The following is a 25,874-nucleotide window of genomic DNA, read 5'->3' as shown; positions in this document are numbered from 1 at the left end:
TAAAAGGGGGCAGGAATTTTTAGGTGATAGATTTGCATTTTATTTGCAGCAAAATAGAAATGTGATTACCTGAGATATAGCTGACAATCAGATGTAAATGAAATGTGATACAGAACAAAAAAACATTCAGTGTCAGAATACAGTCTGGGTCCGGAGGATGTAGTTTAGAAAATAATTGAATAAATTATGTAATTATGAGAAGTGGATGAAAAAAATCTATAAAATGCCTTGAATGTAACAGGATTTCCATAAAAACCACAAGGAGGCATGAAAGGTTTTCAGCATCAAATTACCTACATAGAATAAAATAAAAATGGAAAAATTCATTTTGATAGAAAGATCAAAATCAATGTTATCAATAATTTTGCCACAATGGTCATCATCAAATACCCAACTAGTATTATAAACTGATAAAAGAGGACATGAAAGATGCTGATACACCCCTGAATACATGAGTAAACTGGCTCTTTGAGATCAGCTGCTAATAGAATACCACAGCTGCAGACCAGACATGCAGTGCGAAATGAGAGCAAGAGGAGGTGCTATGGCAAGCCAACACCTCTCCTTGGGTGGCACCACTGGCACTGGCAGACAGCAAATATGGCTGACATAAGGATATTCTAATAGTGATTGTAAAAGTGTAGAGTGAAGGACAGCAGTGACGCACCAATCACAGCAGCAAGTGGGAGCAAGTCACATTATGCTGGCCAACCACACAATGCTCACACATTTTACTTGCAACAGGCCTGGATCTATCAATTTGATGATTACATTATATATAATGTATATATAATGTATATATAATGTGATCATCAAATTGATAGATTTTATTTCTAAATTATAGCAGTGTTGTTGTTGATTGTAGAGCAATAATTCAACAGATAATACAGTGGAAGTGGAACTGAGAGCTGTATGCACATACTGTATATACCATGTATATAATCTGCTATAAAGAGAAATGTTAACATTTAATTGGTGACAGTTGTGTTTGTGTGACTTCTCAGGTCCTGTGCAGCCAGGCGTGCCCTGCGCGTGACGTCAGTGCTCACCAACAGAGCTTGTTTTGGAGGAAGTGGACAGAGCTCGGCTAGCTGTTAGCACGGTAGCTTAACGGAAAAAGCGAGCGTCAACGGCAACAGGGCGACACAGACCGTTGTACGGAATCGCCTCTGTTACACAAAGGGAGATACACGTCGACAGTGGCAGTGTTTATTTTGATAAGCAGAGTTAGCTGCGAGGCTAGCTGTCTGAGATAATTTAGCTGTCGACGCTTGAAACGTGTTTTGTTAACGGCAGACATTTATAGGAGCTGTTAGCCTGTTAGCTAGCCTGCGCGTTAGCTAACGCTCCCAACCAAGACAGAGGAAAAGTCCACTTTTGAGATTTTTTACCACAGGATCATCGCCCAGGTTGGTTTGTGGTGACTTTACGTTGTTGGTTTTTACTAACGATATATGTTAACGATATAGTTGTTGTTAACGGAGTTTCACATTTGTTAATACACCCTGCATAGCTAAATGTTAGCTTAAATTAAGAAGTGCCATTGTATATGGTGAGTGTTAATAGGCACGGTATTTATAACGATGGTTTTGAAAAGATTTTGTATTTAACAATGATACTGTTTACCCCAACTATCTTCCACTGTTTTCTGTTTTTTGCTTACCACCTATCTTAGCATTGATCTCCAGATGTAATGCTCATTCTCCTTTGCTAACCCTTTGCGAGTGTTTTTGATGTCTATATGGTCGTTGGGTAAACTGTAGAGACAGGACTCTCTATATATCATTTTGTCGACCTATACATTTTGTAGTTCGACAAATTGATCCCAACTATGGATTATACCGGTATGTGTGTTGAATCCAACTATTGTGGTCACTGTGCTAATCATGCTTGCCAAGTCATGGTTCCGTTAGTCCTGTGTTTTTAAACCATGTGATCGGTCCCTGACACAGTGTCATGGGGTGCAGATTATGAGAGCCGCACCAATAGCCCTATGCCTCATAATAGTACTGATACGTTTTCAAGCTGTGGCTTTTTGTTCACATTAGAGGTTGTACACTTTTAAGTGATGAGTGGATAGGACTGTTTTTTTGTTCTTTTTTCAGTAATGCTTTCTCTGAGGTCTAACCTGATTGGAATTATGATTTAGAGCTCTTCAGTTATAGAGTTTGGACTTTGGTCATTACAGCTGTATGAGGTGGTTTATTATTACAAAGCTCACTCAGCTAAAGTCAGAAATGCTTAGTGATGTCTTGAGCAGGCGCAAAGATGCGAGTGTTTGATCAGCCATGGATTTTTGGCCCAAAAATTCTGTGCAGTGATAATTAATTTACAAAATTTGATTGCAGTTTCAAGGGGTTTGCATTGATGAGCAAAGACACATTTCTGCATGGCATTCTGTGAAAACACAATCGAAAAGTTTTGGGGGGGGGCCTTAATTTTTAGATATTTATTAGGGAAATTTTATATTAAGGACTTAGAATTAGTCAAGTGGGGGAAGTAGATATTAAATTTGCAGAGGAAGAGTTGAGGATAGCTAAGGCCTATAATGAGAGCATCCGGTATTCCACATTTAACAAATAAGATTTTGCAGCTGTTTATTTGTAGTTTTACTAAAAATCTGTAAGTCTATGTAAATGATTAAAGTGCAACTCCTGCCTGTTTGATAGGACAAATACAGATCTCAGAGGGTAAATCATCATGATGCATTACCATATAGATTTGTAATCATTAACACAATCCACGGGTCAATTCTGTATGTTATAGAATAAGTTGGTGTGTGTTCCATTTTATAATCTACTGTTGTTCATCTCTATAGATCTACAAGAACTGCAACTTGGTAATGAAATAATATAGTTTAAACTATGTTAGAAGCATGAATATCACGAAATCAGCGCTTTACAGTAAAACAAAGCAACCAGCTGGTGTGGCAAAAATAGCAGATGCCATATTAGTTCAGCAGCCCCAGCACTGCATTGTTCCACATATTTTGAAAAATAAAGTCATGCATTGTTTGCCTCAAGAATTGTATTTAGTGTGTCATGGTACAATGCAATGCAGCATATTTTTAAAACCCAGTTATTGTATTTTTGGGGTTTTTGTTTGTTTTAGAAGTTAAGGAGACTTTTAAAATTGCAGAATCGGCATATTCCCAAAATTTGCCCATTTATTTGGAATGTATTTTGAGATGCTCACAGACCTCACCATCTGTCAGTGACAGCTGTTGATCCATATCAAAAGAGTCAAAATCAGGGCAAGGCTGTACCTGTTCCCATCTTCTTTTAGCAATTCCAGCATTAGTGTGCTTCTATCACGAGTTTTTGTATCCCCTCTAATCTACGTTTTTGTCTTTTCCAGCTGTGGCACAATGACGTCAAGGAAGAAAGTACTACTCAAAGTTATCATCCTTGGAGACTCTGGGTGAGTGATCAAAGCTAAATGGGTGAGATAACAAGAAGTGATGCCTGGTTGCTCATTTTAAAGAAGACACTTTAGTTAGGGTATTGAATCTTGTCTGATAGTAATATGCTTACTCTAATACAGCAAGCCAGGAACCTTTGCTGGGAATCACCAATCAATTCATCACAGTGACATTTTCTGTTTCGCTTGTTTCTGCCCAGTGAATGTTGTGAATATTGTCTTGTGATTTTTTTTTTTTTTTTTTTTCTTTTAGAGTTGGGAAGACCTCATTGATGAACCAGTATGTGAATAAGAAGTTCAGTAACCAGTACAAAGCCACAATAGGCGCAGATTTCCTGACAAAAGAAGTCATGGTTGATGACAGACTTGTCACAATGCAGGTACTGAGGAAACAATTGTCTCAACACTATTATATTGTTATTCTTATCTAAAACATTCACACCGTGCAAAGAGAGGATAATAAAATCTTGTGATACCTAAAAAAGATGTATATTTAACCTCAGTCGTTATGTTATCACAGATGTATTTAACTCTATCAGAGGTATGGAGGATAGCAAGTCTGTCAGTGCATTTACATTCATACTGTAATCATGTAAATGCTGGGTAAGTTGAGTGAAGGTCAAAATCAGAGTGAATTGTATGTTGATTAACTGATCTGGATAACTCATCAGTCTTTATAGTATTACTTTGGCTTACAAATAGAGTTTTTTTTACTGTACACATAGAGCACTAAGATGACAGAATGAGTGGCTGCTAAAATGGGTTGTTTTTCTATTCTTCCTGAAAACAGCCCCATTACCAGTGATGTCAGATAAGAAATGATAAAAAATGCAACAAAACTCACCCAGTGGTAAATTAACTGTTACTCCACACACATAACTCCGGACTCCAAATCAAGTGGCGTAAACGTGGTTAATGAGGAAAATGTGGTCAATGTGAGGCATGTAAGCACTGAAGTCAAAAGTGATTAGATTATTTTGTGCATGTAAACATAGCATGTCTTCCTCACTGCTTACTTTTCTCCAATCTGTCTCTTTCTCTATCTTCATGTTAGATTTGGGACACAGCAGGTCAGGAGAGATTCCAGTCCTTAGGTGTTGCGTTCTATCGTGGAGCCGACTGCTGCGTCCTGGTGTTTGATGTGACAGCACCCAACACCTTCAAGACTCTAGACAGCTGGAGGGACGAGTTCTTGATCCAGGCCAGTCCTCGAGACCCTGAGAATTTCCCCTTTGTGGTGCTGGGCAACAAGATTGACTTGGAGAACAGACAGGTGGGTCCAGATGATCAGTTTTACGTTTATTTGCACCATTTGATTTTTCTAGGAAATGTATGGTTTTTGTAAGCAATTCTTCAGGCTTTAAAAAATTTGTTTAGACTTTATAATGAAACAATTCTAAAATGAGCTTGATTTAAAAAAAAACCTATTCTCATCTGTCTCATGTTTCAAGTGTAACGTCAGCTCTTTTGTGTTCCAGGTAACAACCAAGCGAGCACAGGCTTGGTGTCAGAGCAAGAACAACATCCCATATTTCGAAACCAGCGCCAAGGAGGCAATCAATGTGGAGCAGGCCTTCCAGACTATTGCACGCAACGCTCTTAAACAGGTAACAGGGGGCCAACAAGAAAATGACAGGCAGTCTGACCAATTCTCCTTAGTGTTGAAAAATAACATTTTTCAACATCTGTTGTCATGGAAGCTGGGCGGTGCTGAGTCAGGCACTCACTCAACTATATTGTCTGATTTCAGGAGACTGAAGTGGAGTTGTACAACGAGTTCCCTGAGCCGATAAAACTGGACAGGAACGAGCGAGCCAAGCCGTCAGCAGAGACCTGCAGCTGCTGAGGACTCTGAGGATCATCCGGGGGGAACGGGGGGTGGGGGGGACACAATCCTGTCTTGCCTTGTCTATATATCCCTAAAACCCCTTTCCCATGGCCCACTGTGTTAATCCCTGATGCCCAATAAACAAGCAGCACCCCACTCATAGAGTATACTACTACACACACAAACATGCTGCGCTCACCTCTTTATGTATACAAAACACACACATTTTCTATAAAATATGAGTCTGCTAGCCCAAAGAACACCTGAAGGAAACATGGCATTTACTTGTATGATGCTTATTACTTCCCAGTGTTTCTCCATGTACTTTTTCATAGCGGTGGTGGTTTGGGCTTATCTCATTTTCGGTTTCATGTATAATCACTGCTTTCACACCCAGTTTTGCTTTTATTTGGATACTTTCAGTGGTAAATCAAAGCATTATCTCTATACATGTTTGTGTTTGAGTAAAGTTGGACAAACTTCTTTTTTTTTTTTAAATCAGTTTCTTAAGCAGTGGTGGTTGTTTTCTTTCTGTCACAGCCCGCCACTGCTGCATGAAAAGAGGAAACACTGCTCCCCCATTTTACTACTTTGTGTTGAGCTTAAATTTGTTTCACAGTTAAAAACACTTGTACCCTGGTTTCACTTTACCTCATGCAACCTTAAAAATAAATTCTGATACATAAACAGGGAGTCAGAGGTTAAGTAGTGAAGGATCAGAATGTGTGAAGGTGCATGTGTGGATCACATTGATATGCTGCCTGCTGGTTCTCCTTAATTGGCATAGAACTGAAAACTCATTTCAATGAAAAGGCCACCAGAGAGTGTACAGATTTTTTTTTTTTTTTTTTTTTGGAAAAATAACTCGACTTGCTCAGACATCTCATTTTGGAGCCACAATAAATGCAGTTGTAGCTCAGGTTGAGGACATCATATGAATCTAGACTCAGCTCCTTGATATAAGTGCTGTCCCTAGCATATTGATTCCTGTTCCTATATTGGAGAAATGGAGGCTTATATTGTATTCCATTACTCTTGGTACAACAGTTGACATGGGATTTTCTCAAGTATAAATATCACTCAGAACAGAGTACTATTGGCTAGTACATTTCTTTTTACTGTCAACTATTGCAAGGCATTTGCAAACCTCTCAATCATTGTGTGGGGAAGGCAAAAAGTTGTGTTGTAAATCTCCATATCTGACTGCCAGTTGCTCGTGTTGGCAAACAGTTTAAGTGCTTGACATTCTTTTAGTCGATCAGATTTTTAACTGTCTGTTCGTATTATGTTAAATCTTTGAAATGCATTATAGATTACAAGATAGCATACATACTGTAACTTTGAAAAGAGAAAAAAAAATGTGGGGGGTGGGAGTATTAGCATTCATCATTATTATATTATTAATATGATAAATGCATAGCATCTACATTGTTTCAAAATGTCTGCGTTTCAAGTAATAAGGGTAATAAAAATCTTGAATAAAGCATACTGTGTTTATTTCTGACATTTATTAATGAGATCTGGAAACATACAGTGTTTGTCTCATGTCAATAAAAACAGTTATGTAGAAAAAATAAGGCCTAAATGGTTTTCAAAACTAGTTTTAAGTCCATATATTCATATCTTCACTTGGTTCTTTGTTTCTTATTGGCTACCTGAAGCCACTGCTGAAGAGCTCCTGTAGACTTGCGCTTAGTCTCTGCCTTGAATTCTTGCTCTTCTTTACTCTTGCATGGGTTGGACTCCTTCCTCTTTGAAGGTGAGCTGCTCGTCAGCCAGTTCATCATCTTCTTACTGCTGGCTGTGGGCTTGGGCTCCTAGGGGTCAAGTATCAGATTTGTCAGCTGCAACATTTCTACTTGCCAAACAACTGTGGAGCTAGATGTTCCAACCAGAATGAGTGAAAAAAACAAAAAAAAACACAGTTAATCTAATACCTTTTTACTGCCAAGATCCACTGGCTGAAGGCACTCTGGAGAATTGTTGCGTGAGTTGTTGACGAGTGAAGAAACAGGATGAAAAGTCAAAATGTTTTTAGACTGGAGCAGTTTCAGGGCATCTAGAGACTTCACTTCCCCAAAGTTAAGCCATCTTCTCACTTCTTCCTCTCCATCCAGGACTGCTGGCATCCTAAAAAAAAGACAAGCACAAAAAGTTATGATTTCACACACAAATGAAATCAGTGTGTTTTCCCATCAATTGAACTTACCTATGATGGATGTCTTGCAGGTTTTGGGAAGCATTCACAGTGATTACACTGTAAGTGTAAAGGGGCTCTCCACCGTCTGGAGGTGTCCAACAGTCAAACACTCCAGCCATAGTCAGCAACCTCCATCCAGTCCATTCACCTGGTGCTTCACCTTCCTGGCCAACACACCGCAAAGAGCAAAAGAGTCATTAATGTTCAATGGTAAAAGTTAGCAGATTTTGTGAAAATACTGCTGGTAACAAAATTTGTCATTTTATGATTTTCCAGTCAACAACCTGACATTGACATTAAAATGAAACCAGGCACTTGTATATTGCATAAGATTTTTAATGCTAAAGGCACACCTGGTGGACACATGCACATTTTTGCCTGGGCTCCTCTCCTACACAGGAAATTTTCAGCCATGGTAATTTCCGCCATAGCTGCATTCTCTCTAGTTTTGTTCTGAATGAAATGATGATATTGTTATAGAAAACTCAGTATGAACCTCTGTCAAATCAAGGGAGGCCTCCTCTGCAGGGCACGCCGTCTCTGAATTCACCTTATTGCGAGCTGAGGTCGTGGGGTCACCATGATCCTCTGTTTTCTGCTGACTGGATCCTTTAGTCTGCGGGAAGTAGATGAAGAAAGGCTGCTTGTTTTTCTCCTGCCTCTTCCACTCATAAAAACCATCAGCCAGGATAACGCAGCGCTGTCCTTTTGTCAGGGGGTACTTTGGGGAGAAAATAGAGTGATCACAGACCAATACATAATGCATGCTGATAAGAGGTAAGTAGATTGTCACCCTGCAGTGTCTCAACCTGTGCGCACCTTGTATGATTTCTTCTCCAAAATATTCTCACTGCGGCAGTTGTTGGTGCTGTAGTGCATCTTGCTTGGATCATTCTCCTTAAACCAAGCAGGTACAAGACCCCAACGCATCGAGGCCAACACACACTCATCCACAGGAGCATTCTGAGGACACATACAAGGAGTGGACACAATAACATAAGCATCTACACTATACTACTACACTATATAATGCAATCCAAACCATGTTCCATATTATTATGACAGTGACAGAGATGTGTCTCTGGTTAATTATTTTAGCTGTATTAGCTGTGTTGTACCAAATAGTACTGTATATTGTTATGTGTCCGTATTGAAATTTACTGAAAGTGAATTAACAAAATAAACATAATTTTTCAGTGTTCACTGTGAAAACAGAATATGTCAGGGTGACTTTACAGGTTGATAATATCCATTAGTATCTCTTATTTCTACATACGTTTTGTCAGATGTGTCTCTGGACGTGTGAAATTAAATACATCACACATCATGTCTGTCTCTTTAGTGTCAGTTTATGAATATCATTCATACACGGGAAGATCCAGTTCTTCTTACCTCATCGAAATGCCTCTGCGACAGCAAGACAGGACTCATTGACTGGGGGCTCTTGTTGTAAGAGGGCCGGTACTTGTCCGCATCTCCATCCCTCCAGCGGGGCTGTCTCCGCTGCCCTGTTCGGTCTCTGTAGGTGCAGGCTCGGCTCACCTCGTTAGGAGCAAGGGTACAAGCTGTTCTTCCGCACATTTTACGACTTAAACGTAACTGTTCAGACACCTGACAAAAGGGTTCAGCATAGGTTAGCTAAACGAAGTTTTACAGATTTAGCATGTTAGCTTAAAGTAAGAAACAAACGTTATTTCTTCGCTGGCTGCAAAGGCACCGTTTAAAACATTGCTAGGGTTACCTGGTTTCGAGTGCTGTGACATCTATATCGTGAAGGTGCGCTTATTACGTGTACGTATGTTCTATGTGCATATGTATATGTTGAGTTACGTGTGTTTTGACTGTTGAGCTGGGATTTGCCTGGGCAAAGCTGGACAACACGTGACCCCGTGACGTGAGCAGATCACCCCCCCCGCGCGCGCGCGCGTTACTGAGCCAAGATGGCGACGGAGCTGAGGGAACTAAACAAAAAACATAAAATGAAAATACCATTTTCAAATGAGAGATACGTATTTAGATATTTTATGCCTCAGTGAAAATAGCAATACCACAATTTACAGTTAAAATCCCACATTCAAAAATATAAATCAGTGGCCCACCAGAATTTAGTCAAAACAATCTAATTAAAAAAAAACATCTTATGCAGAATACCCAGCAACTCATGTATTCCACAAAATAACGTGATAAACTTAAAAAAGGGAGTCGAATAAATTTTCAGACACACTCCTCAGGATAAAGATAAAAAGTCTGCTTAATATGTATGGTAATGATAAATCATGTATAAAATTTTATATACTATAACCTTGGTATCTACACAAACCTTGAAAACAATCTCTCTGTGTTAGCATCGGGAGCTACCCTGAGGTTGCCATGGCAACTCTAAACAGGTCGAGAGTGGGGCCACCGTACATTCCTCTGGTGAAACTCAACCGGCAACACACCTCTGGGCTTCAGCAGGTAAGGGGAACACACACTAATCCATAATCTAAAAGCGCTGCTTAAAATGAGGTAGATTTACTGTAATGTATAATGTTACAGTAGAGGAGACCGTTAGGTGCTGTTGGCTACTCTGCCAGTTAACTAAAAACACTGTGGCAGTGGTTTGTTTTGAAGAGTCAGTGATGCTAGTTAACCTTTTAGAAAAGTGACTTGTAACTTGTGGTGGCCTTATAGAAAAAATATTATTGATAAAAAAATCTTATGTATGCTGTGCTAATGTGAGTTATTGGGAAATAGAAGATACGATTTTGTATGATTTCTAGTGAAAATGTATGTTGTTGAGGTAACAGGGCTCAGCAGGTAACAAAAGGAAATCAGACAGAGTATCACACCCTGCCTGAGTGTTGGGCACAAACCTGACAGGTGTAGCCAAGCTGTCTCCGGCACACCAACTTGACCTACTTTATAGTCCACTGCACTTGGAGAGAGACGCCTGCAGCTGTTTACAGAGTTTTAATTGCTATTTATGGATACATTTGTGTAACATTTGTGCACACTTTTATCCTATATGATTGTTTCCCCATAAATGCTACTGTGTCCTCTACAGTGGCTTGTGTCTGACCAAACCTTGAAGCAGGGCAAAAGGAAAGGTTCCCCTGAAGAATAAGAGCTGATGCTAGTATGGAGGCCACTGGTTTCAGAAAGTCTGTCCAACTGTGCCGGGAAAGACACCAGGTTACAGATGAATGCTGCACACCATGCCCAGACCATGGTGAGAGACAGAAAGCAACAAAGAAAACATTGTCCCTGTCTGAACATCTCAAGGACCAGACAAATAATGCTGAAAATCACAAAAATTTATTTTTTTCTTCAAATGTTATTGAAAAGGTGGCCCCATCACAATGATTCATAACCCAGGATTGGAATCATCTACATCTCCTAAATTCATTGGACGTTCTTGTATAGGTAACACTGGTCTATGTTTTCAGTTGAAACCAGATGAGAAACCCACTAACTGCTCACTTACTTGTCAAACACTTTTTTTTACGACTTCATGTTGTCAAAAAAAATTACGAATTGAGCCTTTGTTGTGACTTGCTGCTGGTGGATGCATTTATGAGCTGAAATGTAAAAGGTCACTACTGTATGAGTTGGCTTTGGTATTCATAGAGTTGGCTTATAGATCACAGATGCTGAATTAATCATGAGGTCACACTCAGGACAGGTGGCCAAATGTTTGAACTCAGAAGCCATACATTAAAGTTTCATGACTTTGCTCTTTTTGGCTCTGAGCTGAATATGTCAAGTCTTAAGATTTAGTTACATTGTCTTTGTGATTACCACAGGGTGCATATCATGTATACATATATTTGGTTTATGTTTTATGCATTTAGCTGTAGTTCTTATTAATGAGCCAATTTGTGGACTATTATTTGCAGTAGATATATTTCAGCAAATGCTATGTTTGAAGGAACTTTATTCAGATGTTTGTGAATGTTCTCCTGCCTCTCCTCCTTCATGCACTGGACTGCTCACTGAAGAAGGTTATGAATGTGATGCCAAGCTTACAACATTTCTTTCTTATTTACATGAGCCATTGTACTAATATATTGTATTTATGACAACAATCCTGATGTTGCTATTGCTGCAGGAGGATTTAGAGGCCCATCCAAGGATCAGAAAGTCACAGCTGTGGTCCAGAAACGCAACCAAGATGAAGCCAAAAGCCTGCAAACAAGTAGGTATATCCTGCAAGTCGATAACCAACATGCTTAATGAGGTTGCTCATTCTCTTGGTATAGAGCTACATGAACAACATGACCAATATCATCATTAATAAGCATTAGAACAGACAGTATATTTTCATTTACTTTATGTGTGTGTATGTCAGCTGCACCTCCTGAGGGCAAAGTTCGCCACAGTTTTGTCAGCTTGCCTGTTATCGACTCGGTGAAACTGAAGACAGCCAAGGCCCTTGCGGAAAAAGCTGTCAAGGTCAATTAGCATGACTGGATGAACACAAAACATTTGTGGTCACATACATTTCTGATTGTTCCATGAAGTTATCCATTGTTGGGGCATCTGCTTTTATTCTTCTCAGATGCATAGGGTATTCTCTGTCCAGGGCCATTACCCTGTCATCAGGGAGGCACTGAGGGCCAGAGGCTGGGTTGAGCAGCGCACGCACCGCCCCAACCAACATGCACAGCGTGGTGACAGCAGAGCCAGCCCTAATGATGCTGGTGACAGCGACAACGATGCCAGTGAGCTAGAACCAAAGTTTGACTGTTTCAGAAATCATATGTCTTTTTTCCTCTGAATATGTTTATTTTTCTCCATTGATTAACATTGTCCCTTCTTCTCAGACGATGTCAGAAAATATCAGGATCCAGATGAAGTATATGATCTCATGGTAGGCATGTAGGCTAATATGAGGCTAAGTGCTAACCTTGATTACAGTGCTCAAAATGCTTGAAATTTAAGGTTTGTGATAGCAAAATTAAACAGTTTCCCAGATTTCATTTTAGCTCTCATACTTTCCCTCTTCTCATTCCATAGTCTCGCCTGGTGCGAAATGCAATGGTTTATTTTTATTGGACAAACCGTAGAGATGCCATTGACACCAACAGCTTGCGGAAAGAACAGATTACCAACCATTTCACAAAGGCCGGCAGCTTCACCACCAAGGTACATTTATATGCTATTACCATTTCTTACAGCAAAAAACAGCTGTTCAGTGTCACATCCACCATCATTACTCCTTGTTCCTCCGACAGGTCGGGTTGTGTGTGAACCTAAGCAACCTGCACTGGTTTGACTCAGCTGACCCAGACACCTTCTTCCCTCGCTGTTATAGACTCGGAGCCCAGGATGAGAAGCAGGCTTTCATTGGTCAGATCCTTTCACTTAAGCAGCTTCTCCCTTATTTCTGGCACTGCTTAGCTCTCTGTCTCTGTCCTCTCTGTAGAAGACTACAGGAGAACAGTCTGCACCAGTCTTTTGAAGTACATTGTGGAGAGGGAACAGGGTGTTTCAGAAGAGGGAATGAGCTGCAACATTTGGCCTGTTCGGGGTATGACCATTTCTCACAAGAGTATGCAGTGTACTTTCTCAAGGTATCTAAATAAAGAGCGACATGATTTTGTTTCTCCACCTTCAGATAAGAGCAGACGCAACAAACGGCAATTTAGACCCATGGTCCTTTCCCAAATGATTGACAGCGCGCTCAAAGTATGTCAGGAGTTCCTAGACATTATGGAGCACAACGACATAGACATGAGCTTGGGAACACCACAAACACTGACAAATGAGGAATGGGAGCAGTTTATTGACAGTTATTACTTTGTTGTTCAGTGAGTACCATGTATGTGTGTGACGGAGATAAAACCAAAGTGCTCTTCAGCATCTCACTAAGCTATTACTCTCTCTACTTCCTCGCTCAGTGGTGGAGCAGAGGTAGAGAACAGTGATCATTTTGTCAAATGCTGCAAAGCCATGCTGCAGAGGCTGGGGGAGGTCAGGCCACAGCTGGACATAGATGGCATACACAACATCTGGATCATCAAACCTGGAGCAAAGTCCAGAGGTAGAGGTGAGAAGTCAGACACTAAAAGACAGTTCACATAATATCTGACTAAGTCCTGGCTGACCTGTTTCGTCTGCCTTCTAGGTATCAAATGTGTCAAACGTCTGGATGAGATCCTCAGGCTGGTGAAGGTTAATCCAACCCTCATCAAGGAAAGCAAGTGGGTCGTGCAGAAGTACCTGGAACGCCCCTTGCTGGTCCATGGCACCAAGTTTGACATGCGCCAGTGGTTTCTGGTCACCGACTGGAACCCTCTAACTGTGTGGTTCTATAAAAAGTGCTATTTGCGTTTTTCTACGCAGCCTTACTCACTAGATAAACTGGACAGGTAAGACAGTCATACTGATAAAGGGATGTGAAACCAAATGAACATTGAAATAAAAAAAAGGAGAAGTGAGAGACAAAAAAAGGCTAGATAGGTTATGATTATGCTGTGACTAAGCTATATATTTTGGCGGGAGATCTAATTTTTATGTGCATGCATGACCTGAAAACGGCTGTTAGGTATCTCCATTGGGTATATTTAAATTTGTGTGTATTTGGTGTTTTTGACATCTGCCAAGCAGACTTTAAATCAGTTCCAAAACTGCAAGCTGCTTCCCCACCAATTAAGAAGAATGTTCATCCTGCCACCTGGGCTGAACGATTGATCTAATGTTCTGTTGAAAAAAACACCTACGTGTGAGGTTTAAGCTATTTTCCTGTGCAAGTGACTGTTAAAAGCGAAAGGTTATATTTGTCCTGTGAGGAGGGATGAAGTTGCTCTAACTAGGCTGCAATTCGGGGTATTGTGGTTACATGAAAATCATAAGCAAATATCCAGGTGTCCAGAGTTTCTTATTTTCATGTGGTGCAGCAATACAAATAAAGTGGCGAAAGGCAACAACTATTAGTAATTAACAGATTTGGGGCTATGTTGTTATATACACTTACATTTATTCAAGTCTGTACACAGAGTGGCTGTAATCATTTCTCATGTCTGTACTGGTTGTGAAGAGATCTCTTTCTAATTACATTCCAATAGAAGTGATGGAGGATAAAATCAGCAGTTCTTGTTCCATGAAAGAAGAAAAAAAAAATCCCCTCTTTCTGTTGCTACAGAGTTTTTGTTACTTTATTGTAAAGACTAAATCTGGGAGATTCACAGATATGTGATTTGACTAACTCAGGCTGAATAAGCTTCATATTAGTTTTCACTGAACTCTGAAATGCATATTTGAACAGAACAAGGATTATCCCCTTTTACACTGGATTTGTAATCCAAGGAATGAGTAAGGAATCCTTCCACAGCCAGTATGGGCAGGAGACACGATTACTTAGACCAACAACTCTTTAAGGGTATGCATGGACACATGAGTACCCTATTAAAATAGATTTAGGTTTCTTCTGAAAGGAATTTTCAACTTAAAAGAAGAGCAATTAAGTTTATTTGGGCTTTAATGGTATTTATCTAAGAATATAATTTAATTGGCTGTGGGGGACAGCCTAGAAGAATAAGAAGCCGTCACAGTTGTTACAAATAATAAGCAAAAATTAGACATATGCCACTTTAATCAGATATTGAAATTAAACAGTTTGATAGCTTCTAAAAGCAGTTTTCCCACTCACCTGATATTTTAGTAATCATAATATCTTCACAACATCCATATTTGATTTTGAAAATCATAATCTGATTTCTGAATATCTGCACTTGTCACCATATCATGTCTTCTAACCCTCTGTCAATTAGCTGCCACCCATATTCTCTCATTTTCTTGCCTAATCTTGATTTCTCTGTACCCTGTCGTCTCAGCTCTGTCCACCTGTGCAATAACTCCATCCAGAAGCACCTCAGGCCCTCCAAACAACGACATCGAGGCATCCCAGCAGACAACATGTGGTCAGATGACCAGTTCAGGACCTTTCTGTCCAGCCAGGGCCGGGAAGCTCAGTGGCAGGCTGTGGTAGTCCCAGGGATGAAGAAGGCTATCATACACGCATTACAGACAACACAGGACCTGATGGAGTCACGCAAAAACACATTTGAGCTCTACGGCGCTGACTTCATGTTAGGTAGAATAAGCTCACTGTCAATGGCACGCTACATTTTACAGTATGTTATACTGCATGCTTCAACACACAGTATTTCATATTTTAAAATAGTTTTTCAGGAGCTGCAAAATGATATGTGCTAATAGAATAAACACAAAATTCAATTCTAATACAAATTACATTTCAATATTTTCTATGTAACTTTACTCTGAAAAAAGAAAAACCATCATCAGTTAGATATTTTGGTTTGTTTTACTCAGGACGTGACCTGCGTCCATGGCTGATCGAAATCAATGCTAGTCCCACAATGGCTCCCTCCACCCGTATCACAGCCCGACTCTGTAGTGCTGTTCAGGAGGACACGTTACGAGTCATCCTGGACCGGAGAGTTGACCGCACCGCAAACACGGGAGACTTTCAGCTCATATATAGGCAGGTAAGGAAGAGTGTTCCCTCCTCTTCAGGTTATAGTGTACATTTAAGTGGATCAAATCGTGAGGGTGGCATACAGTACTTTCGATGTCACCTCTGGTCTCTAGGCAGCAGTAGATGTGCCACAGTATGTCGGACTCAACCTACTTGTTGAGGGCTTCAAGATCCAGAGCTCTTGCCCTCTTCCTCCACTGAGGCCCTCCAACCTTTCAGCATCAAAACGTCATGGTCCTGTCAAGGAGAAGAAGCCTGTAGAAGAAAAAGTAAAGCCTCTGTCTAAGATGCCGCTGAGCAGTACAGAGACTCAGCTCAGAAACACCAGCAGTAGGGTTTTACCACCTCCTCCTCTTCCTCCTGAGCCACCTGTGCCCATCCCTACTGAAACCGTCACACTTCACCTGCCAATGACTGTTGACAAGTCCATCCACCTGCCCATGAGTGACCAGTCTCACTCTGTATTTTTGTGTACGAGGAGACCAGAAGTATCAAACGTTTGCTCAGACAAAGTCCAACCCTGTACCACAGAGAAGCACCAAGGTCCGTCTTTGCCTTTGGAAATGACCCTTTCACAGTCCCAGCAAGCAGCCACCAGCACCTTGAGTGCCTAAAAAAGCTTTCATGAGAAGGTAATTAATGCACGTGCTCCTTTGTTTCACAGGGTTTTTCGCCTACCTCATAATAAATTAACACTTTAATAAGATTGTCATGTGTTGTTTTTCTTTCACTGCTTTTGTTTACAATTTTTTTGACTGAATAATTCACTTTAATGCAACAGTGTCCTTGTTATTTTGGATAATCCACAGAACAGGTTATCAATAACAGTGCTGCAGTGCGTACGGTATGTGTGGAGCAAAGTGAAACATTTCAAATCTAGTTAAAGGCTAAAGTGAAGAGAGAAGGTTTTTGCTTTCTTTCAAAAATACTTAGCGAGTTGACTTCTCTGATATCTATAGGTGGTGTGTTCCATCGGTTTGGGCTGTAATTGACAAGGCTGCATCACCAATTTTCCTACGACTGTTACTGGGAACCTTTAATAAACGAGTAGTAGATGAGATAGATTGCAGTGCTCTTGGAGGTATATAGTTAATCAATGAGTTAGCAATATATATAAGGAGGAGGACCTCAAATCAACTTCTAAATGTAACAGGAAGCCAGTGCAGGGCAGCTAAAACTGGACTAATGTGTTTTCTCCTCTTGGTTCTGAATAATAGTTGAGCTGCAGAGTTTTGAATGAGCAGAAGTCTCTCAGTGTTTTTAGGGGGGTTTTCTTTCAGGAGGTCAGTAAAAAGTGCATTACAGTAATCAAGGCATGAATCAGTCTTTCAGCAGCTTTTGATTTATGAATGCTGGACTTGAAAAAATTATGTTTTCATCACCTTGTTGATGTAGGATTTGAATCTTAGATCTCAGTCTAAAATAACACAAAAATTTGTAACCTAGGATTTAATCCAGGGAGTTAATTTCCCCAGATTATTGAACAGCATTTCTCTTTTTGTTTTAGGGGCGACTGGTAGGATTTCAGTTTTGTCCTCATTTAATTTTGAGAAATTATTGCTCATCCATGTATTTTATTGCTATAAGACAAGTAGTAATGGAGTTTATAACTGCAGCATCATTTGGTCAACAATTTATATAGGGACGATTTCTCTCATATGAAGTAGTTCCATTGTTTGTTCATGGCAAAGTGTGGATTTCCCAGATTAAGAGGGAAACTGTTTCAGAAATGTTGCTGTTGAATTTCTTAAATGCCACTTTCAGTGCTGTGAGTATCACAGACAAAACTCCATTCACCTCCAATGTACTTTGATGGAGTCCAAAACTAACTGTGTGGCATGGAGCAAGTGAGACAGTAGGTTTGACTGGGGGTGGACAAACCCTTTATTACAGTAATTCTCTAAGGCACCCATGATGCTGAATTTATCATGGGTGCCTTGGAGAATTGTTGTAAAAAACTTTTTTTAAAAAGTAAAAAAAAAAACTGATGTCTTTTCTCAAGGAGCGGACATTGTTTACACTGTAGTGTAAATCACCATGGTAGTAATGTCTGAGATAAACTGAGATACAGAGAAGAGCCAGTCAAATGCAGCAAGAAATTAGATACGTGTAAACACCAAATAACTGAAGTTTTAGTGATAATATCAGAGTGGAAGTAATAATGACATGGCGTTGTGGTTCAAGCACTAGAGACATGAGGAAAACCCAACATGTTTATATGTGAGTCAGTCCAGCAGTCATTTGATTTGGGGTATAATGCACAGGTAGAAATGATGAGAGCAAAGTTTGTGGGTCATGAATGCAAAGGTGAGGTGGTGTCAATGTCAACTGCAAGCCTTAGGTTAGGTGCTACCCTGTGCCAAATATTTCTACTCTTGTTTTGCATATGAATGGATCAACAAGAGTGAGTTTAAAGACATATAGTCTGATTTACAGTGGACCCCAATGGGCCTCCCATTAGCTGATGACTTTGTTCAACTTAATTTCATCAGCAAGATACACTTCAAGAATATGCATTGAGAGCATGACTGGGTTCAAATGAAGTATCCCATCACGTAAAGGAAATAGGTTTTTTTTTCTATCATATAGCAAGAAGAACAGAAAAGTGCATGTTGAAGAAAACATTGCCAAGCACCATATAACCCAACAAACAGGAGGGAAAAACACAAGAACCCATTATATTACATGAGAATATATAATATTGAACTGCATATATTGTTTATCTGAATAATTACTCCAATGGGAGCAAACTCCAAAACAAAAAGCACAAACCTCTCCCTCAACAACGCGTAATGAACAGCTGGTGGCGATAATACACAAGTGAAGAGGTGATGAACATTTTCACCAGACGGCGAAGAAGAGACTCTCCCTGTTTTCTGTAACCACTGAGAAATGGCGGCGTCCGTGTGCCGAGTTGGGAGCACCGTGGGTCGAGCCCTTGCCAAATCCCGCAGTGTGAGTATAGATTTAAAAGGCTACGAAGAAAAGTTTTGTTTAGTATGGAATTGAAAGCGGCTCAACGCTCGCTAACTGCTAGCTGAGTTGTCCGCAGTACAAAACGGAAAGGGGCTAGCTAACCGGTTAGCACTAGCTAGCTAGCAGTAAATGCAAGGTCACCTGACAAATGAGGCAGAACCTGTTGTTACAATCACTTTATGTGAACCGTCCACTTTATGTGTGTTATTGAGATCAGCCTGTCATCGTTTCAGTCGTATTTGTTAATTCACAAGGTCAGCAGCTGTAACTTTTGCGACTTGTCCTCACTTGCCCCCCACAGCCAAGCTTCCTGGCTAACGGCTTTAGCACGGTGACTTTGGAATGACAGATGCTGACAATGACAGTCTGTACTCTTATAGATTGTCAAAATGTTTGATTGGTGAAGAAGTACTTTATAGCAAGCGGGAAAGTAACGTGAAAGCTGGACAGTGACATTAATACTAGATGATGTTTGACACTGGGCTGAGCAACGTCTGCTTTTTACATTTTCTTGGACAGTGTTTTGGGGTTTTGTAATAATCACAACGTGTTCTTGAAATTTGAAATAAACATTCAATATCACCTTAGATTTTTCTCATAAATTATTCGGAACCTTGAAAATATCACCTGTTAATGAAAATAGCTCCATAATGTCGTCCCTTTACCTTATAGTGCAAGTTGATGGACCTAAAATAGAAATTTTTACATGCCGTATAGAAACAGGTAGAATATATACTGATATTGTCTTCAGGTATGGTCTTTCATTAGTTATTTCATTTGGTAGATATGCAGGTGGTGGTGGTGGTGTCAATGTCAGCTGCCAGCCTTAAGGTTAAGTGCTGTCCTGTGCCAAATATTTCTACTATTACTTTTCATGTGAACATATCAACATGAGTGGGTTTAAAGTAATGTAGTCTGACTCACAGTGGACCCCAAACATGAGCTTCCTATTACCCGATTACTGCTTTCAATTTGTTTCATCAGCAAGATACAGTTTATCTTAAAAACTTTGAAACTTGCACAAGGCAGGTTATAACTCAGGTGAAAGTTTTTTTTCACTAACATTTCTAAAGCCTTCGTATTTTGTAGTACAAGACAACATGTGAGTGGTTCTCCCAGGAGTTAAATGTGTACAGAAAGTTCTGCTATTTTAACAGGATTTTTAAATGACTCTTGTTTCCTCTATGTGTCTCTATGATTGTAGCCCATCCTGCTGTCTTTGAGGCGTGGGCAGGCCTCGGTCAGCTATGCTCAGAGCCTGGTGGGAGCCCCTGAGACCCGCCTCACTGCCCTGGACAATGGTTTGAGGGTTGCATCTGAGGAGACTGGACATGCCACATGCACCGTAAGAACGCAGCAACAGGGGGTCTATTTACAATCATTTAAGGGGTTGTTATCTCATTTTAATTAAATGGTACATGATCAGTGAGAGTTTGTAGATGAACAAGTCCCCCATTCTCCACGTATCTCCTCTCTGTCACAGGTTGGACTGTGGATCAGCTCTGGCAGTCGCTATGAGAATGAGAAGAACAACGGAGCAGGCTTCTTCCTGGAGCACATGGCTTTCAAGGTAAACATTAGTAGACTTCATGACCTTGTCCTACATGAACTATATGTTAATCAATCATTGCCATTACACAGTTCCTTTTATTCACCTCTCTGGTCTCCCCCCAGGGGACAAAAAAGCACCCTCAGACAGCCCTAGAGCAGCAGGTGGAGTCAATGGGTGCTCACCTGAGCGCCTACACCTCTCGGGAGCACACTGCATACTACATGAAGACCCTGGCCAAAGATCTCCCCAAAGGTGACTTGACCTGTGTACATGCAGCAAAATTAAATAATTCTCTAGTTTTGACAATAACCTGATCTCAAGGCTTCCTTGTAAAATAAAACATATTCTTGTTTGGAAGATGAAGGCATTAAGAATGATCATTTTTCCTCTCTGTTTACCAGCCGTGGAGTTGCTGTCAGAGGTGGTGCAGAGCTGCTCGCTGAATGAGGCAGAGCTTGAGCAGCAGAGGGGCGTGGTGCTGCGCGAGCTAGAGGAAGTTGAGGGCAACCTGCAGGAAGTTTGCCTGGACCTGCTGCATGCCACGGCCTTCCAGGGCACTCCTCTGGGACACAGTGTGCTGGGACCTTCTGGCAATGCCAGGTAGGAGGAACTGCATGGTCTAACACACACATTCATACAAACATACATACACACTGTACAATTTACACATTAGTCACCATCTCAGAATAATTCAGAATTATTTTCATCAAAAGCACATTTCTGTTAAAACAGTTCAGTGTTAAAATGAATGGGCTCAGAAGTTGCACATCCACTACCAAAACACATAATATTCATGTAATATTTTATTCTACACCACTGTGTAAATTAGTGGCGATGCTCATGTTGTTCAATTCTTCCAGGACTCTGACCCGCCAGGACCTGGTGGATTATATCAACAGCCACTACAAGGCTCCTCGCATGGTGCTGGCTGCTGCAGGAGGTAGGTCCTCTTCCTCCTAACACACACTGTAGCCTGGGAGTTTCTATTTTCACTGGAATGACTTGGTGTTCATCCGTTGTGCTTCCTTTTTTTAAGGTGTGAACCATGATGAGCTGGTCACTCTGGCCAAGTCTCACTTCAGTGGAGTGTCTTTTGAGTATGAGGGAGATGCCGTCCCTTTGTTGTCACCGTGCCGATTTACAGGCAGCGAGGTGAGATGTGTTGATATTGTTACTCAGGAGTATATTTTTTCATGACTGTTTCGTCACGTTTATTACCTTTATTATACTACTGGGATTTTCACCATTATATTTCCTTAACTATTATTTTAATACATTACATCAGGAACACCAGGTTATTAAAATAACAAGCTTATAACAGTTGGCTTATTGGTCTTAGCTTCATCATACACTCAGACTGTGAGGCTTCTCAGACCTCCTCATGGATCTGTGGCACAATGCCCTGACAATCACTTCACCTCTACCCTGATCTTTGTTAGAAACTGTGCGAGGGGCAGAGAGTTAGTACATTTAACGTAAGTCCCGGGAAGAGTATGCAAAATTATTACTTGACATTACATTAATCACAGCACTTTGAGGACATAACATGAACGAAAATACGGGACAAATTGCATCCCGTATATATTCAATACAGGAAGCAGCATTTTATTTTCAAACACATGAAGATCATTTTGTTGATCTGTTCCTTTCCTGCCTCTCCTCAGATCAGTATGCGTGATGATGCTTTGCCTCTGGCACACGTTGCCATTGCTGTGGAGGGTGCCAGTGCTGCCAGCCCAGACATCGTGCCTCTCATGGTGGCCAACTCCATCATCGGCAGCTATGACCTCACCTTCGGTGGCGGAAAGGTTGGTGTGATATGTACTAATACAGGCGTGTTAGTTTATGCAGGTTAGGAAAGACAACCCTGATGAACCATAACACCTGCTGAAGTAAATTCATCCCATTGCAGGGTTTTTCCTGGCCGAAAATTACGCGGGGCCGGTACTAACCGTATGACCGGTCGGGGGGGCAATATTTATATTTTCATCATCATTATCTCTTCAGCCACTGCAAGTCAAAGCCACTCACTCTATGCTTTGAGAACATCTAGAAAGATTAATAAAAACTGATGTTAAAATCTTATAAACGTCGGCTTTAATACAATCGTTAATATACTCCTAAAGACTCGCCTTGACTCCTCTCTAGCGCTCTGATCCTCTCCTCCACCAGCACCTTCCACTTGTGGCTGAGAACTAGGCCTACTCTCAGTCATGACACATAAACCGTATCTTGTCAGTAACATGAATTAACGTTTTTTTCCACATTAGAACTAATGATGTCTGCACTCTGCACTGTTTCACTTGTCCTTGTGATTCTCCTCCTAGCAAACTCTCTTTTTAAAATAATGTGATTTGAGACATCTCTGCTAAAAAAACATACACAATGGGATGTAATGTTCATTTGGGAAAACTTTTCAAGATGCTTGGTGTGCTTGGGTGTAAAAGAGATAATATTCACTTGTTTGAATAGCAGCAAAATCAGGTCGCCGCCTCCTTCCGCAGGCAGAAAATCCATTCATATTCTTCTTTGGCAATTTCGGATGGCTTTGCCTGATGCACGGATTACGATACAGTGCCACTACATTTCCATTCCCATTCCATTACTGTTACAAACCTCAAATACACTGAGTACAGAGAAAACAAGTACTAGAATTTTGTCGGGAGGCGGAGACGGCACGAAATTTGACGGAGGCAGCCACCTCCCAATTCTCTATGCAGGAAAAACCTTGAATTGGTTCAGCACTGTCCCCTTTAAGCTTTGCCCACTTGAGGTTGATGATATCTTAAGTGGCCATTATGGAGGGGTAGATCATAGTCCTCTCTCAAAACCTGGGTCAGGGGTCTCACCCCTGCCTCTGGACCTGTCGGGAGGAACAACACCTAAAATACAAAGCAGGAAAAATTGGTTTACTCATGGAGCACCCATCTGTGGGTGGAATAGCAGCTCATCACGTTGTAAAGTTTGTTTAATTTACTCGGGTCTTAAATGCACTTTTGTATTCCATTTTTCTTGATGAAGTATGATAAAACACTATAATTGGAACATACTTGCTTTGCCGCCATCCTTGTCACAGTTTTATGAGACATTGTGCGGAATGTAATCTATTTTAGGTTTAAATCCAGAGATAAGGATTTTTCCGGGACAGTTTTGACATATTTTTAATTGTTAACACTGTCACTGTACCATCAGTCCCAACTAGCTGATGCTCAAATTATTCAACTTAACAACACAAATATTTTCGAGCTACTACCTGACCATGGTGTTATAAAATCCCACTCTGATTATGAAGCACATCTTTAAGAACAGTAGAACATCAGCATCTATTCTTTCCTCTCACATGCAGCATCTGAGTAGCCGTCTGGCTCGCCTGGCAGTGGAGGAGAACCTGTGTCACAGCTTCCAGGCCTTCCACTCCTCCTACAGCGACACCGGCCTGCTGGGCATCTACTTTGTGACTGATAAAAACCACATCGAGGACATGATGCATTGGTCCCAGAATGCTTGGTCAGTAATGACTAAATAATGCATGTGATGACGACACACACTCTCACACAGACACAGAACACCAACTGTATTATATCACTCTAGCAATTGCATTTAGCAATTGAGCAATTACACAACTTTGTGGAGGGCTCTCAATATGAAGTGAGGGATACAGGAAGTGGAGACACGTCCATGCATCCATGCACACACCCAATCTGGTGAGATGTCCGCACCTGACGAGAGGGAGAGAAGAGAAACAAGATTGGAAAGACATACGGGTTCTGAAGCTAATAATCATTAGCAAAACATTCAACTGCAGCCTCTCTTCTCAGCCAGTGCTGAGCATTGTTTCAGGTCGTTAAAATCACAAACGGCGCCGGAGGTACGTCGTATCATCTGTCACTAATTAATGTTGATACTCTCAGTAACTTGATGTCAGGCCTAAATTAAACTTAGCTGTTGTCGGTCTGTGCGCTCTCTACATGTCGTTAGCACTTCTCAGAGACAGTTTGTGAGGGAAGAAGCTCCGCTCTGTAACACCACTGTACAACCACAAATCTTTCTTTAGTTCATACGGAGTGAGACATCGTCTTCCCCATCATATCACTTTGTCATATCAGTAGTTTACCTTAGTAGTGACCTTCAGTTTTAGTTCAGTATCAACATGGTGATTACTGTCATAATTATTAAATAAATGGAGAAAGAAATAATTTATAATAATTTGGCTTTTGCTAATTTTGCGTTTGCCCTCGCTGCCCAGAGGAAACACTGTTTAGTTTATAGGACAATGCCCATATTTAGTTTTATCTTCTCCCCGCCTTGCAGGATGAACCTGTGCACCACAGTGACAGAGAGTGATGTAGCCAGAGGCAAGAACGCTCTGAAGGCCAGCCTGGTTGGACAGCTCAATGGTACATAAAGTGTCTGTCTTGCATTTACACACACAAGCTTATTGGAATCACAAATTAACATACCTGTTTGTTGGTTAGGAACAACACCAATTTGTGATGACATCGGCAGACACATCCTGAACTACGGCCGGCGTATTCCTCTGGCCGAGTGGGACGCTCGGATCGATGTGAGTCGACACTTCTGACCTGGACTGGTGTACAGTTGAAGGAAGAAAATGATTTTGTGATACAGTGCCTTTTAAAATCTGGCTAAAATTGTGAGGTGTTTCAGTCTGTCTCCAGGATAAGAGTTCTGACTTCCTCCCCATCTCTTCTCTCAGGCCGTGAACCCCGGGATGGTTCGTGACGTCTGCTCCAAATATATTTACGATAAGTGTCCTGCTGTGGCAGCTGTCGGTGAGTTCTGCTGTGGTTTTAATCCTTTCACAGCGAAGCTAGAGGTCATACTGTAATGATTTTCTCTAAACTGTCTCTCCCGTCTCTCTTCCAGGCCCCGTTGAGCAGCTACCCGACTACAACAGAATTCGCAGTGCCATGTACTGGCTCAGGTTTTAAAATCCGTTGTGTTGCTCCAATTGTCCCATGTTTGCTATTCATCTTCCTCCTCAACTTTACCTTGCTCTCCTCCTGTCACCGCTGCGAGAGTGAACACTTGAGAATTGTCCACATGTTGGCAGGCAGCCATCCATCCTCTTTCCCCTCCCTGCCTCCCTCTCTTATCCCGCCCACTGATCACACTTAGTTAGCCATGAGGGGGGTAGTCAGCCTGCACATGGTACATGTGATTTACCTCTTGATTTTACAGCACAGGTCCTCATCCCCTGGTACCAACTTGCAGAGGGGAGGGGAAAGAGGGCAGACTTCAATACAAAATATCTACAGGACACATCACAGTTGGTACTGAATACAGTCAGTTTGTAGCAAGAGTATATTTATAATTTCTGTAACATTTGTTTCTGTCCTCTATTGTACATAACAGAAGCTCTCATTCCGATGAAAATAAAATGCTGTAAACCATT

General features: G+C 41.0%; 4 protein-coding genes and 1 non-coding gene across 6 annotated transcripts; 4 read left to right on the top strand and 1 right to left on the bottom strand.

Annotated features, from left to right (window-relative positions):
* The first annotated feature begins 1,067 nt into the window (after positions 1-1,067).
* rab7a (RAB7a, member RAS oncogene family) lies at positions 1,068-6,734 on the top strand. Its single transcript, XM_056400755.1, has 6 exons — positions 1,068-1,409; positions 3,358-3,420; positions 3,674-3,800; positions 4,475-4,693; positions 4,899-5,027; positions 5,171-6,734. The coding sequence occupies exons 2-6, from the start codon at positions 3,368-3,370 to the stop codon at positions 5,264-5,266; spliced, it is 624 nt and encodes a 207-aa protein (XP_056256730.1). The 5' UTR covers positions 1,068-1,409; positions 3,358-3,367; the 3' UTR covers positions 5,267-6,734.
* hmces (5-hydroxymethylcytosine binding, ES cell specific) lies at positions 6,728-9,337 on the bottom strand. Of its 2 annotated transcripts, none has more exons than XM_056400738.1 (7): positions 9,190-9,337; positions 8,841-9,059; positions 8,268-8,411; positions 7,945-8,169; positions 7,458-7,612; positions 7,186-7,378; positions 6,728-7,065 (listed from the first exon to the last, which is right to left on the bottom strand). In XM_056400738.1, exons 2-7 carry the CDS (start codon positions 9,027-9,029, stop codon positions 6,874-6,876), a joined length of 1,098 nt encoding a protein of 365 aa, XP_056256713.1. In that variant the 5' UTR covers positions 9,030-9,059; positions 9,190-9,337; the 3' UTR covers positions 6,728-6,873. The 2 variants fall into 2 exon arrangements, with proteins under 2 accessions (XP_056256713.1, XP_056256720.1); XM_056400745.1 differs by having other exon boundaries at positions 7,999-8,169.
* Positions 9,338-9,395: 58 nt separating this feature from the next.
* Positions 9,396-16,615, top strand: LOC130176590 (tubulin monoglycylase TTLL3-like). The gene is made up of 16 exons (XM_056387763.1): positions 9,396-9,706; positions 9,794-9,905; positions 10,495-10,659; positions 11,539-11,625; positions 11,779-11,882; positions 11,989-12,151; positions 12,254-12,300; positions 12,447-12,575; positions 12,665-12,779; positions 12,856-12,960; positions 13,048-13,240; positions 13,331-13,479; positions 13,558-13,801; positions 15,266-15,525; positions 15,765-15,940; positions 16,044-16,615. Exons 3-16 carry the CDS (start codon positions 10,569-10,571, stop codon positions 16,542-16,544), a joined length of 2,364 nt encoding a protein of 787 aa, XP_056243738.1. The 5' UTR covers positions 9,396-9,706; positions 9,794-9,905; positions 10,495-10,568; the 3' UTR covers positions 16,545-16,615.
* A 2,114-nt stretch (positions 16,616-18,729) lies between these two features.
* Positions 18,730-25,874, top strand: LOC130181725 (cytochrome b-c1 complex subunit 1, mitochondrial). Its single transcript, XM_056396108.1, has 13 exons — positions 18,730-18,885; positions 20,111-20,251; positions 20,390-20,476; positions 20,581-20,710; positions 20,860-21,058; positions 21,319-21,398; positions 21,495-21,610; positions 22,123-22,266; positions 23,805-23,965; positions 24,770-24,855; positions 24,934-25,022; positions 25,176-25,251; positions 25,346-25,874. Exons 1-13 carry the CDS (start codon positions 18,823-18,825, stop codon positions 25,408-25,410), a joined length of 1,437 nt encoding a protein of 478 aa, XP_056252083.1. The 5' UTR covers positions 18,730-18,822; the 3' UTR covers positions 25,411-25,874.
* LOC130162104 (small nucleolar RNA SNORA26) lies at positions 23,219-23,339 on the top strand. The gene has a single exon (XR_008826232.1). It is a non-coding gene; the product is annotated as a small nucleolar RNA SNORA26 (small nucleolar RNA).

The sequence above is a fragment of the Seriola aureovittata genome, chromosome 2 (genome assembly GCF_021018895.1).
Source record: "Seriola aureovittata isolate HTS-2021-v1 ecotype China chromosome 2, ASM2101889v1, whole genome shotgun sequence".
NCBI lineage: Eukaryota > Metazoa > Chordata > Actinopteri > Carangiformes > Carangidae > Seriola > Seriola aureovittata.
Note: the sequence above shows the minus strand (reverse complement) of the source record. Positions and strands in the feature narration are given on the sequence as shown.

Bases quoted from the DNA above. Each gene is read 5' to 3' on its own strand.
- rab7a (XM_056400755.1), top strand. From the start codon at position 3,368: ATGACGTCAAGGAAGAAAGTACTACTCAAAGTTATCATCCTTGGAGAC. The intron at 3,421-3,673 runs GTGAGTGATCAA...TTTTTCTTTTAG, and splicing joins ATCATCCTTGGAGACTCTGG to AGTTGGGAAGACCTCATTGA. The intron at 4,694-4,898 runs GTGGGTCCAGAT...TTTGTGTTCCAG, and splicing joins TTGACTTGGAGAACAGACAG to GTAACAACCAAGCGAGCACA.
- hmces (XM_056400738.1), bottom strand. From the start codon at position 9,029: ATGTGCGGAAGAACAGCTTGTACCCTTGCTCCTAACGAGGTGAGCCGA. The intron at 8,412-8,840 runs GTAAGAAGAACT...ATGTGTCCTCAG, and splicing joins CGCAGAGGCATTTCGATGAG to AATGCTCCTGTGGATGAGTG. The intron at 7,379-7,457 runs GTAAGTTCAATT...TCTTTTTTTTAG, and splicing joins CTGCAAGACATCCATCATAG to GATGCCAGCAGTCCTGGATG.
- LOC130176590 (XM_056387763.1), top strand. From the start codon at position 10,569: ATGGAGGCCACTGGTTTCAGAAAGTCTGTCCAACTGTGCCGGGAAAGA. The intron at 12,152-12,253 runs GTGAGCTAGAAC...CCTTCTTCTCAG, and splicing joins TGACAGCGACAACGATGCCA to ACGATGTCAGAAAATATCAG. The intron at 15,941-16,043 runs GTAAGGAAGAGT...TCTGGTCTCTAG, and splicing joins TTCAGCTCATATATAGGCAG to GCAGCAGTAGATGTGCCACA.
- LOC130181725 (XM_056396108.1), top strand. From the start codon at position 18,823: ATGGCGGCGTCCGTGTGCCGAGTTGGGAGCACCGTGGGTCGAGCCCTT. The intron at 18,886-20,110 runs GTGAGTATAGAT...CTATGATTGTAG, and splicing joins CCCTTGCCAAATCCCGCAGT to CCCATCCTGCTGTCTTTGAG. The intron at 24,856-24,933 runs GTACATAAAGTG...TTTGTTGGTTAG, and splicing joins CCTGGTTGGACAGCTCAATG to GAACAACACCAATTTGTGAT.